The 13,251-nt window shown below is 44.7% G+C and overlaps 1 protein-coding gene and 1 pseudogene across 1 annotated transcript; one reads left to right on the forward strand and one right to left on the reverse strand.

Annotated features, from left to right (window-relative positions):
- Nucleotides 1-2,390: 2,390 nt before the first annotated feature.
- LOC125516471 (uncharacterized) lies at nt 2,391-9,531 on the forward strand. Its single transcript, XM_087531142.1, has 2 exons — nt 2,391-3,535; nt 9,031-9,531. The coding sequence occupies exons 1-2, from the start codon at nt 2,428-2,430 to the stop codon at nt 9,078-9,080; spliced, it is 1,158 nt and encodes a 385-aa protein (XP_087387268.1). The 5' UTR covers nt 2,391-2,427; the 3' UTR covers nt 9,081-9,531.
- LOC125516470 (cell division cycle protein 48 homolog) lies at nt 6,077-8,759 on the reverse strand (annotated as a pseudogene).
- Nucleotides 9,532-13,251: the final 3,720 nt, after the last annotated feature.

Here is a 13,251-nt window from a genome sequence, read left to right on the forward strand (position 1 = left end):
GGAACTAGCTCAATTCGCAGTTGAATTTATAGGCGAAAGCTAAATCAAACCCTGAACTCTTAATCCCTGGAATCAGCACACCAACCTCTCTAATCCCGGTCTATTGCGAACCTTGAAGGGACTTAGCCAGTATTTGCTGAATTGGGTCGGCCCATTAGCGTAGTCACTCGCGCTCGCGCACTACTCTGGTTTTTCTATGTTTTTTTTGTTCTCTTTTCTTTTACATAGTTCGACATTTTTAAATTTGTATACACTTATTTCAAACACATGCCACGTATAATCTGTTAAGGGTACTACACATTTTTTGCAACACACAAACATTTTTTTACATTGTACACACATTTTTTGAAACTCGTGAACATTCTTGAAATGTTAAAAAAAATTGAATGTACGAAACATTTTTTTGAATCACACCAATATTACTATTCATTGTATAAACATTTTTTTGAATTGGTCCATACATTTTTAAAACTTGTGATATTTTTTAGGTGTCACAAAATATATTCAGGTTTCAGAAAATGTTTATGTTTCAAAAAGTGATCGCACTTTAAAATTTTGTCAAGGCGTCAGAAATGTTTTATGTTTCAAAAAATGTTCACACTTTAAAAAAAAATTCAGGTTTCAAAAAGTGCTTGCCTTTTCAGAGTTGTTGGTTTTTTCACCCGCAAAAAATAAGAGTTGTTGGTTTTTAAAAGTATTCGAAATTTTAAAAAAATGCTCGCACTTTATAAAATGTTCGAAGATTTTAGAGAAAAATACGTTTTCAATACTTGTTTGCTCCTAAAAAATGTTTACAAAGTTCGACGCTTTGCTTTCTGATTAAATATTTCGAGCCTCTGATTATGTCAGTCATAGTCGTTTGCTGTACTGGATAGCGGAATGGGGTCAACCCTGCCAGGTCCCAAGTTCGACTCCAAAGTAGTTGTTTCAATTTTTGAATTATTATTATGCTGCGCATTAAGAAAAAGAAAGGACGAATTTTTACGTCGCATATTAAGAAAAAAACTCGCTTCATGTCTGGTGGGCCGGGCCGGTCCAGTCCGCAGCCGATAATACGAAGCATTTTTTATTTACGAAATAGTTTAAGAAATTACAAAAACATTATTTAATAAATTTGACACAATTTTGAACATCCAAAACACTTTACATAGCATGTGAAGAACTGTTGGAACTATGATTTTTTTTTAAATGTGATTTTTTAAATCACTTACAATTTTTACGTCGCATATTAAGAAAAAAACTCGCTTCATGTCTGGTGGGCCGGGCCGGTCCAGTCCGCAGCCGATAATACGAAGCATTTTTTATTTACGAAATAGTTTAAGAAATTACAAAAACATTATTTAATAAATTTGACACAATTTTGAACATCCAAAACACTTTACATAGCATGTGAAGAACTGTTGGAACTATGATTTTTTTTTTAAATGTGATTTTTTAAATCACTTACAATTTTGAAAAATGCAAATAGAATTTCAAAATTCCAAACATAGTTCGAATCCAAAGCAGTTGTTTCTGTTTTCGAATTATTATTATGTTGCACATTAAGAAAAAGAAAGGACAAATTTTTACATCGCATATTAAGAAAAAAAACTAGCTTCATGTCTGGTGGGCCGGCCCGGTCCAGTCCGCAGCCGACAATCCGAAATATTTTTTGTTTACGAAACAATTTAATAAATTACAAAAACAATATTTAAAAGACGTGACACAATTTTTAACGTTCAAAACACTTTTCATAGCATGTGGAGAACTGTTGACTCCGAACAATTTTTGACAAATGTGATTTTTTTAATCTCTTATAATTTTAAAAAATGTGAATATAATTTAAATATTCCAAAAAAAATTAAAATAATTTAATTTGTGCCAAAAATAGAATATATGAACATTTTTTAACTACTGGACAATTTCAGGAATGCGTGAACATTTTTAAGTCTTCACGAATTCTTGTTGTGTTAAAGTGGGCCGGCCCAAATTCTTGTCCATGAGAGAGTAGCGGGTTATCACGGTCGGGATTATAGTATTCCCAGTGTACCAGACAGGTCTAGGGTCCAAAATAGACCGGGATTACAAGTTCAGAGTGCTAATTTCCGGAATTCAAAGCTCAAGGTTTGACTTAGCTTTTGTCTACAACTTCAAGGTTTGTTTTGGACTTTTTCTCTTTTATACCATATATATAAATTTAAAACAAAATGTTAAACTGGCCATGTCGTGTCGGCCGATGTTCCCTGGCGTGCCCCGTGCCGGGGCATGGCCCGTTCAGCTTGTGCCGTGACTGTGTGCTAACGGGCTGGACCAGCTGGCACGGCCCAGATGGCCACGTCAAAATAAGGCTGAAGCCGGTTCTGGTTGAACCGTTGAAGAGCCCAACCTGCCTCGTTCTGCTCCGACTCTTCCCCCAATCCCCACCCAAAACCCTCGCTTCCGCCGTCAATGGCGCCGCTGATCGACGATGTCACCGCCGAGATACTCCTCCGCCTCCCGCCGGACGAGACGGAGCACCTCTTCCGCGCGGCCCTCGTCTGCAAGCCGTGGCTCCGCATCCTCTGCGACCCGGGCTTCCTCCGCCGCTACCGCGCCTTCCACGGCGCCCCTCCCCTCCTCGGCCTCCTCCACAGGCTCAGGGTGATCGACGGGGACGCGCCCGCCCGCTTCGCCTCCACCACCTCCGTGCCGGACTTCCCCCACCCGAGCTCCGACGGCCGCCGCACGCGCCCCCTCGACTGCCGCCACGGCCGCGTCCTCGTCCGCATGCTGGAGCACGATGACATGGACTACCTCGTCTGGGACCCCATCACGGGCGACCGCCACGCCGTCCCCGCCCCGGACATCGAGTGGCTCATCGAGTCCGCGGCAGTGCTCTGCGCCGCCGAGGGCTGCGACCACCTCGACTGCCACGGCGGCCCCTTCCGCGTGCTCTTCGCCGCCACCCACGACTACGAGGACACCATATGCGCGAGCGTCTACTCGTCGGAGACAGGGGCATGGACCGAGCCGGTGTGTCTCGACAACAGTTGTGAAACCTTTGTAAAGCACATGCGAGAGGGAGAAGCATATAGACGCTGCTACACACCCTATCTCCACCCTAAGCGAGGCACCCTTGTCGGAGATGCAGTCTACTTCACAGTTCGGCTGGGTAATGCAATCGTCAAGTATGACTTGGGCAAGAACAGCTTATCCATGATTGACCCGCCGCCGCACACCATGTATTACATTGCCCTCATGGCGATGGAGGAGAACAATTCACTTGGCTTTGCCTACATTAAGGATTCCAGCCTCAATATGTGGTCAAGGAAGGTGGATACGGAAGGACCTGCAGAATGGGTGCAGTACAGGGTCATCGAACTGGAGAAAACGGTACCTGTTGCCAAACAAGATGAGAAACCATTTGTTGTTGGGTCTGCAGAGGGTGTGGGTGTCATCTTTGTTTGCACAGGTGCTGGCTTATTTATGATCAAGCTCAGCTCTGGGCAGCTTAAGAAGGTTGATGAGCCTGGGGTCTACTTTAGCGTCCTACCCTACATGAGCTTCTACACTCCAGGTATGATACTGGCCCTTGCTTATCTGTTGTCTTTCATTTTCTTTACAGCTTCTGTATGCTTGCTTAGTCAATTGGTTCTGGTTCACTAACAATTATGCATACAATTTTTTGTATGCTAGTGAAAACTGAATATGTGGCATGGAAAAAGGCAATGTACTTTTATGTTTCATGTTTTAGTTGTTAAGGGCCATGACATGGATCTGTTGTATTGCTAAATGTGCACGCAAACTTGGTGATCTTATATTATTCTGTAACCTTGCTTCAGATTTTCTTTTTGTTATAGTAAGTTTGCACATGCAACGCACGGCTTGACTAATGCTCTTTTCTAAGATACATATATTCCCAATCAAAACACTTTGTCTGTAGTTATAGTTCTTAATGACGGTGTAAGAAAATGACAACAATGAAAAACAGCCAAGGTAACAATTCATATGACATGGTAACTACTTTCCAGCCGAAAGTCAACATGGTTTGGGCCAAATGAAAATGCAAACCTCTTGCAGCAATCTCCGCCGCCCTTTTTTTGCGAGCATAATTGCTGGTCACTTGATTTGCATAGTTTTCTTTGGCATCCAGGATCTAAGAAGAACCCTTCAAGGTTTCCTAGAAGTGTCTCACTGAGAAGAAAAAACAAGAGGTTAAATCTCAGTGCGAACAACAGAAACTATTGGCTTCGAGCTTACCCTGCTAACTTGATGCCTCATGTTCACAGCTGCTTCATGTGTCCTATTTATCCTGTGCACCCTGTTTGTGCAAGGTGATTAGAGCTTCTGTAGCATCTTCCTTGATGGTTTCAGCAAGCCAAAGGTTCACTTTCTGAGTGATGAACTCCACATGTATTCATAATTAATTGGAGCAGTAGAAAACTGAAAACCTGGAACTATGAAATATCAGTGGATGAAATTTATGGAACCACAAAAATGCAGGAAATTTAAATATACCTATATATTCCGATTTTTAGGACATTCAAAAGAGTGATTTAATATGAGAAAAAAAATATTGGATGTCGGTCAATGTGCTACATATCCGAATGGTTTTCTAATCAAACTTAATTACATATATGGCACACGAAATGATAAACGCCTGGCCGTAACAGTCAAAACTCATTACCCTGTTCTGATAAAAAAAATAACACTTCACAAGAACAACTTAGCTAGATGCATAGTTATTTTTTTGAGATAGTTAGATCATTTCATTGTGAAATAGTATTATTTAAATGACATGTCTGTTTGTTCCCTGACTGCTTACCTCCAAAATATATAACAGTCATGAATATTAAGCACTTGAATATGAGCTTTGATAAGTCAAGCACATGTACACCAATGAAGAATTATGTTTTTTATTGTCTTATAAACGATAAATGTGTTGCACAGTTGGAATGGAGACATGCAGCTTCATCCCCATAAAGGTTAGAAGCTTCATTGCAGAAGTCATTCTGCCGCAAACATTCAGAACAAATCAGTATAAGGACATGCATAAGCAAATTAAAGAAAAATGACATATTAGGATTGCACCAATTTGTCTTGCTCAGATGGCTTACCAGCGAAACCTCTGTCATTGATTATTTTATTGCAACATCACAGCTGACTTCATGGAGCTCTTCAGGTCATCTTTTTTTTCTAATCTGAAACATGAACACATGGGTGATTAAAAACATTACTTTACATTCAATATGCGCATGATCCTAAATACAAGAGTTTCTGATTGTAACCTGAAGGTGTCCAAACGCATTTGTTATTTGTAATCCTGAAATTTGAATCTAGTGGTTTGCCATTGATAACCTGCACATTCTCTTGTTAAGTTGGTAATCACTAATGCTGACTTGAAACAGAACATATATGAACTTCTAAGCAATCACATCCTAACCTCCTTGTTTTGAGCTTGCCAATCCTGATTAGTGACATTCCCAAGCCCTTCATTTAGCAGAAGACTTACTTATTACCTTTCTTCTTATGTCGTCTAGATGTTGGACTTCAGTGGCTAGTAAATTATCCAGAACACCGCTAGTCAGTGGTCTTGCTCCTACGCTAGTAAAAAATCAGCCCATACTTAGTTGAGACTTCATGATAGAAGTAAGAAGGTATACATTCTATGGAGATTACAAAGCCATTTCCTAAATGCTGGGATCAGTTACAGCTCAGCAGAGACACTGGAGAAAGGCAGAGGTGAAGGGGAGGATGCAGGTTGCAGCTGGTTCGGAGGACTCACAGGCGGCGATGGAGAGGTTCGACCAGCAGAGCACCAATAAGCCGAGGCTGGCTGCTGAGTCGCTCCTCCATGCCCTAGCGAAGGAAGAGATCGTCGCGCATCAATCGGCCGGAGAAGGGGCGCAACGGTGGCGAAGGGCAGTTCGCGGAGGGAGATCTTCGTCAAGATACATAAGCGTGCTCCATTGCCCCATCTGGCGGCTGCTGCTCAGGGAGGAGGATGACCGCGCGTTCCGCCTGGTCGGCAGTGTGCTCGGCCCCGGCGCGACCGCGTCCGTGGTGTGCATCAGGGCGGAGGCATCGCCATTGCCGCGGGACACGTTCAAGGTGTGGGCTAAGGACCGCCGCCGGCGGATATCAACCGCAAGGCCGACACCGTCCTGGCGGACATCGAGGTGACAAGCAGCACGTCGCCCGGCGACGTCACAGTCGAGGAGCTCACATCCCGCGACGGCTCCATGCCGAAGAGCTCGAACATCTCCGGGTGCTCCACCCGGTACGGTACTGCACCGTCTACTGGAGCTCCCGCTTGACATCCTCCAGGCCACCCACGACACCTTGGGGACCTCCACCAGACCCGTCTCCCGCAGCGCCGACGGCTTGGTCACCTCCTTGGCGTGCACCAGGTCGTCCATGATCACGGACATGGAGTTGAGCACCTCCACGTCGATGGTGTCCGCCTCGAGGTCGATCACGTCCATCTTCTGGCGGATGCACTGGAAGGCCGCCTCGGAGCAGAGCACGGCGAGGTCGGCGCCGACGAAGCAGTGCGTGTCCTTGCTGATGCGCTCCAGGTCGACGTCGTCCGAGAGGGGCATGTCCTTGGAGTGGATGCGGAGGATATCGAGGCGGCCGACCTCGTCGGGCACGCTGATATCGATCTCCTTGTCGAAGCGGCTGAAGCGCTGGAGCGCGAGGTCGAGGCTGGTGGGGCGGTTGGTGGCGCCGATGACCATGACCTGCACGCGCGGGCGGAGGCCGTCCATGAGCATGAGCAGCTGGGACACGACGCGGCGCTCCACCTCGCCGTGCGTCTTCTCGCGGTTGGGCGCGATGGCGTCGATCTCGTCCATGAAGATCATGGACGGCGCCCGGGCCTCGGCCTGGGCGAACACCTTGCGCAGGTTGTCCTCGCTCTGGCCGGCCATCATGGACATGATCTCCGGCCCGTTGACAACGACGAAGTTGGCGCCCGACTCGGCCGTGATGGCGCGCGCGAGCAGCGTCTTGCCGGTGTCGGGCGGGCCGTAGAGCAGGATCCCCTTGGGTGGCTTCACGCCCAGCGTCTTGAACAGCTTGGGGTGGCGCGAGCTGCTTCACGCCCAGCGGCAGCTCGACCAGCTCCCGGATCTGCGCGAGCTGCTTGCGGACGCCGCCAATGTCATCGTAGCCCGGGCCGTCGAGCCTCCCCTCGTCCTCCCGCTTGACCGGGTTGGCGTCGTTGCAGAAGACCTGCATGCCCGCTGCCACGATGACGCACTCGTCAGGGTCCGTGTCGACGACCTTGATCTTCACGGCGTGCATGTGGCCGTGCACCACGAAGCGGTCGCCCTTGCGCACCGGCCGGCGCACGCCCATGAAGTAGGCTGCATCCACGCCCAAAACAAATCAATCAACAACTCAAGAAGACGCAAGAACAGATCAAAAAGACGCAAGAACAGACCAAGAATCAATCAACAGCTCAAGAATCGACTGATGACGGTTACTTACGCTTGACGTAGGCGTCGAACAGGTTGCCGCTGATGCCGTCGATGGAGTCCTCGAAGGGGGAGATGGCGACGCGGGCGGCGTCCTCAACACTGATCCTTGGAGTGGACGTGGCGGCCCGGTCGGCGCGTGGGCGGTGCGGGCGCTGGGCGGCGCGATGGTCCGGGCAGCGCGAGTGCGGACGGCGCGGCGGCGCGTGGCGCGTGGACGGAGCGGCTGTCCAGCGGCGCTTGTGGACAGGCACATGTGGAGGTTGTCCGGCGGCGGTCGAGGCGTGGCTGGCGCAGAGGTTGTAGGGAAGAGGTGGGGCGAGGTGTGGGGCGGTGGCCAAACTGCCCCGACGGCGTGGTAGCGAGAGGGCAGCGACGTGTTCGGGACGATGTTAATCCAATGGACATGGTGGGTAAATAATTAAGACAATGGCATGGTGGGTAAATAATTAAGGCAATGGCATGGTGGGTAATTAAAGCATAAAACGCGTTTAGTATGCTGGAGTGATGTAGACCATCGGATTGCAGGTCGATGAATAGGATGATCTGGTTCTCCGCCCTCTCTTGCTTTTATAGGGGTAGTAGAAAAAGGACACTTCTCTTTTCTAGCATATGGCTGTAGCTCACGTATCAGGCTCTTGTAACCTTCATATTTAGTACTAGTACATACCCCTCACCAAAGTGGAATGCTGAGCTGAACTTTTGGTTATTATTTTTGTGCACGGTGTCTTTTTAGATCATGGCAGAATGTTATCACTATGAGTCTATGACTAACTGACCTTGGAGTCGTTTATTCTCTGCTGAGCAGCTTACATACTGATCATGCAAGTCGTTATAATCAATTGTGCTTTTTTTTGTCGAATTTATCCTGATGATGTTGATGTAAGTTACTGTCTAGATAATGCTTGACTCGGCCAGTTCAAACTAAACTAAGAGTGTAGTCTTTCCTGAAATCTGAAGTTCAGTGTCGATCTCATCTTCAGAAGGACTAATTGGCATTTTCAGACTTTTTGGGCATACAATTAGAGATGCAGCGATCCAAGATCTAGTTTAATCTCATCATAAAACGTTTGCCATCTGTAAATCATCTCAAGAACATATTTTAGTTTAAGTGCATGTAACTCAGATGTTTTACGCGCTTACCGCAAACATGGAAAAATGATGTTAAGTACTCAACATTATGCTATCCTAAAATAGAAGGCATCTCTTCTTTCATGCATTGGCGAATGTGGACTCATGTGCTATATACGCGGACCATTTTGGGAGTAAGCCAATTGCATATTACCCCCAGAATGAAGTTTCTCCATTCTCTAGAGCCATTGATTGGTCAAGTAGATGATGAAGCATGAACTTGCTTCTAGGCTAAATTGGAGATTACCAAACAATCAAATAGACTTGTTGATATAATATTGTCCTGTTACATGGCTTTAGATTTTCTTCAAAAACTGTATGTTATTTTCTTTTTCTGGCATAACTAAAGGTCATATCTGAAATCCACCCATGGAATCTTTTGAACTAAGAAAAGGTACATGGCAGAGCAAATTATAAAGTCTTAAGTTGGTCATGAGTTTTGTGCTTGGTATCTTTACAGATCGTGGCAGAATGTTGTCGATCGCTGGCGAGGACAAACTGATCTCTTAAGTGTGCCACGCGCATTAGTGTTACATTGCATAGTGGACAAAATCCATCATCTGAAGTCTGCTGATGTTGCCTTTTCGAAGATACAACTATCAAGCTGGTCGTCGAGCAGTTTAAGCATGGAGGTTGCAAGTCCATTGTGGTTGTTCTTGTTCAATTCATCCTGATCATGTGGCCAGAAAAGGTTATTTCAGTTTAGTATACTACCATCAAGCTGATCATATTTTGTTGAGCAGTTTAAACAGGGCGGTTGCAAGTCAATTGTGGTTGTTCTTGTTCAATTCATCCTGATCATGTGGCCAGAAAATATTATTCAGTTTAGTATGTTTGCCTCTTATCTGTTGAGTAGCTTAAGTAGGAATGGTCCAAGAATGGGAGTGTTATGCTGTCGTAAGAAGCAGCTATGTGACTTGTGGGTAAAAAAGGAGGCAAATGTTGACCTGGAAGTCATGTTTCTTCCCCTTTTTGCTGTTATACGAAGCTGAGTTGCCTAATCATTGCTTCCTTTACCTTCCGTTTTTCACGCAGGGAAATATAGAATGTTGTTTTTGTTTTTGATGAAAAGGACCAAGGCGGGGCCCTGTTCTTCTACAAAATGTTGGCTGTTGGTGTGGTTTGTGTACATTCTATGTTCTTCGATTTTGGTCATTATAGATGTTTAATAATTTTTGAACTGAACGCATGATTAAAATGATAAGACTGTAGCCAGAAACTTAAGAATTCTAACAATAGGAATTGGCGGTGTGCTGCTACAGATTAATTGGTCACCTTTTGTTGTTCTTTCTATATAATGTTGGTTCTGTCCAATAATGCAGAGTTGATTCAATTTTTTGCTTTTGGCGCAATTTCTGCAATGTTGAAGCTATACTGTCTGAATCAAACAAAAACTGTGAGATAAGTTTAAAAGTTTTTCCCGTGAATGGAGATTAGATCAGTCTGGCTGATTGCATTGGTTGCTTTGTTGTAGGTTGTTCCATTCTATAATCTATATACATCACGCCCTGGTCAAATGTGGTGTGAACTTGTAGCAAATGTGGTGTGAACTTGTGTAGTCTGCTATCAGCTGTGAACTGCAGTCTGCTATCTGAGATTTGTGTAGGCAATATTCCAACTGACAGGAAGGGAAATGAACTTGCTCGGGCGCTGGCCCTGTCACTTACTCTTGCACTTCATTTGCTTGCATTGACGTATGTACCCCTGTGCTTCAGTGTATAGTGTGTCGCCCCTTTCGACCTGGGAATGGAATGGATCTTTTTGTTTATGATGCCTGTTCTGGAGCCGAGTCAGTCCCATTTAGATAACAGATCTCACGTGATTTTGCCCGCCCGTTCTACTTGCTTAAAAAAGAGGCTACCTGGTGAAAAGCCTCGCAAATTAATTGTTTCTCGAAAACCTAGCCACTGGGGTCATGTTGCTGCCCCTCGTCGGGCTCGTCATTTGAATGTCGTCTCTCTAGGTGAATACTCCCTCTGTCAGAAAAAGCTTGTCCCTCAAATGAATGTATCTAGCACCAAGTTAGTGCTAGATACATCCATTTCAGAAACAAGCTTGAGACAAGCTTTTTCGGGCGAAGGGAGTACTCAAGTTTTTGCTTTTTGCTGGAGACCTGGAGCGAGTGTTAGCGGTGTGCTCGTTGTTTGGTCTCCCATCGGATGGTAGCGAGAAACCAGAGCAACGGCTCCAAAAATTGTCTTCATGTTCGGGGTATAGCTTCGGTAAGCCACCTTTTTTGCATGTTTACTTGGCGGCAAGAAAACTAATAGTGAACTGACTATATCTGAACCGTTTTAAGAGTGGCTGGTTTCGAAGGTGGGAGATCAGACTCAAATGCATCTGGCGAACTTCTGCCATTATATACAAGGATTAGTATGTATATATCGACTGTTCAAGAACTCTTTCTCTAAAATGAGGCAAAACCTTTGCTTTTTCAATAAATCAGAAAAAGACGGTTGGCGTTAATAATACTAAGAAATGTGTAGCATATTTCAATTGTTATGACAAGATAAGGGTGAGAACTTGTATATATATATATAAAAAAAATTATCCCTAGTTTACGAAAGGGATTCCAAATGATTATTATTTTTCACAACTAGAAAAGAATGATCTCTAGTTGTTTACAAGATTAAGCATTTCAGTGACTACCCTTTATCTTATTGCATAAAAGAAGATGTACTACCGCTTTATCCATCACAAAAGGATTAGCCAAACTGAAAGGCTTGATGAAACTTTCTGTCAGCCACATACTGAGATATGTTGGTACGCTTCAATAAGTGACGATAATTATGACGGAAATGCAAGCCATCATCACCGTCTGGACCCACATAAACAGCCACATTAATACCGTCTAGACTCACATGTAAGAAGCCACGTCAGCATTTTCTGGGCCCATATGTCAGAATCGTTGACCAGTCAAAATTGACGCACCAATTGTTAGTGACGGTACCTCGTCACCAAAAATAACGATATTATGTGGCAAATCGGTTGTTCAAATGGTGACAGTCCTGACCGTCAAGAAAAATAGACTCCAGTGAAAAAACCTGAACGAACCATGTGACAGATCTTAGGTCATGGAAAAAGTGGTACCATAAGTATTTTGTTTTTTTGTGACGATGATTCAGTGATGGACCACGTGAGATGTGACGGCCAGAAACCATCACTAGTGCATTTTTCTTCCGAAGATCAATTTTACGTGACACAAGTGGCTCGTCACAAAAAACCTTGATTTTGTAGTGAGAATTCATCTTCATCTGTGCTCTATTAATTCCAGCCACACAGTAGAGACGTTCCCGATAAAGACAATATCCACTATGACCCATTAGTTAATATTTTGCGCAAAGTAGACAAGTGCATAAACTTTGCCTGTCCCTCGACCAGACACCAAGCTTGTTTGGCCAACAAGGTCTGCTTAAAAAATTGCATACCTTCTAAACTCATTCCGCCATGAGTTTTGGGGAGGATCTCCCAGGCCAACAATCCATCTTCCTTTTTCCATTATCCACTCTCTATCAGAATTCGATGGAAATTCCCTGCGGATTGGTGCTATTCTGCCGCCATGGCATACATAATGCAATTCGCAAGATTGATAAAGTCGTACATGCCAAGGATGGTCTGAAAAATATGGGTCCACCAAAAATTAGATTTTTCTCATGGCTCATCCTGCAAGATCGTGTGTGAACGGCAGATATATTATCTCGGGGGGAGGGGGGAGGTGACGAGGAAGTGAACCAGAAACGGGGGCGCACCTAATGTTCAAATGCCGCTACGCTGCTAGGTTTTGGGATGCGGTCAATGCATGGCTGGGGATGCAATTTAGGTCAATTCCTGGTCCGTTCTTCCATCCATGGCAACATGGTGGAACAAACATGGTGGGATGGTAGGAGTCAACAGGAAGGCCTATAATTCTTTGAAGATGTTAGTCTGTTGGGCACTTTGGAATGAAAGGAACGCAAATGTGTTTCGCAAAAAGGCCTCCTTACCCTCACACGTTATTGCGTCGATCAAGGCGGAGGCGATACTCTGGGTGCTTGCAGGGGCAAAATTTCTGAGTAACATTTTACCGGGAGAGTGATCCCTTTGTGTTTTTTGTTTGACCTTTGTGGTCATGTAACAAACAGACTTTGCTCTCCACTTCTTATTAAGTGAGACGAGACAAATCTTTTGCCGCCGTTTCAAAAAGAAATATCTTTGTCAGAATCGTCATGTCAAATTCTTGAGCTCGTCACAAATAAATGCGGGCAGCCTAAACACACTTAAAACATTGGTTGGACTCAATTAACACCTCTTTTGCCTTGGAAGAGGAATACTTCTCTCCGCGGTCAATTAGTCTCTTTCTAATTATTTTTTGTAGTGATTGGATTTTACCTTCGTGCATTGCCCCCGGTTCAGAGACTCCACGAGAGAGCTCCAAAATTTCTTTTTTTTCAACAAACATGCCACAGAAAAAACAAGAATGGAACACTTTCACGGATTCACATGTTGTCCAGACAAGGATGCACATATGTGTTCAAAACATTCTTTATAATATTGGCTTGTCCCACATTAGCATACAAAAACAACAAGGAGTTATCAGCGAAGACCAGGTGAAAGATACCTGATGTCCGCCGACAAATTTTAAAAGGTACTAGCCCCCATCAGCCACTTCCTTTTCATCAGAGGAGAGAGTGCATCAACAACA

Source organism: Triticum urartu, chromosome 6A, assembly GCF_056163025.1.
Source record: "Triticum urartu cultivar PI428250 chromosome 6A, HENAU_Tu73, whole genome shotgun sequence".
NCBI classification, from domain to species: Eukaryota; Viridiplantae; Streptophyta; class Magnoliopsida; order Poales; family Poaceae; genus Triticum; species Triticum urartu.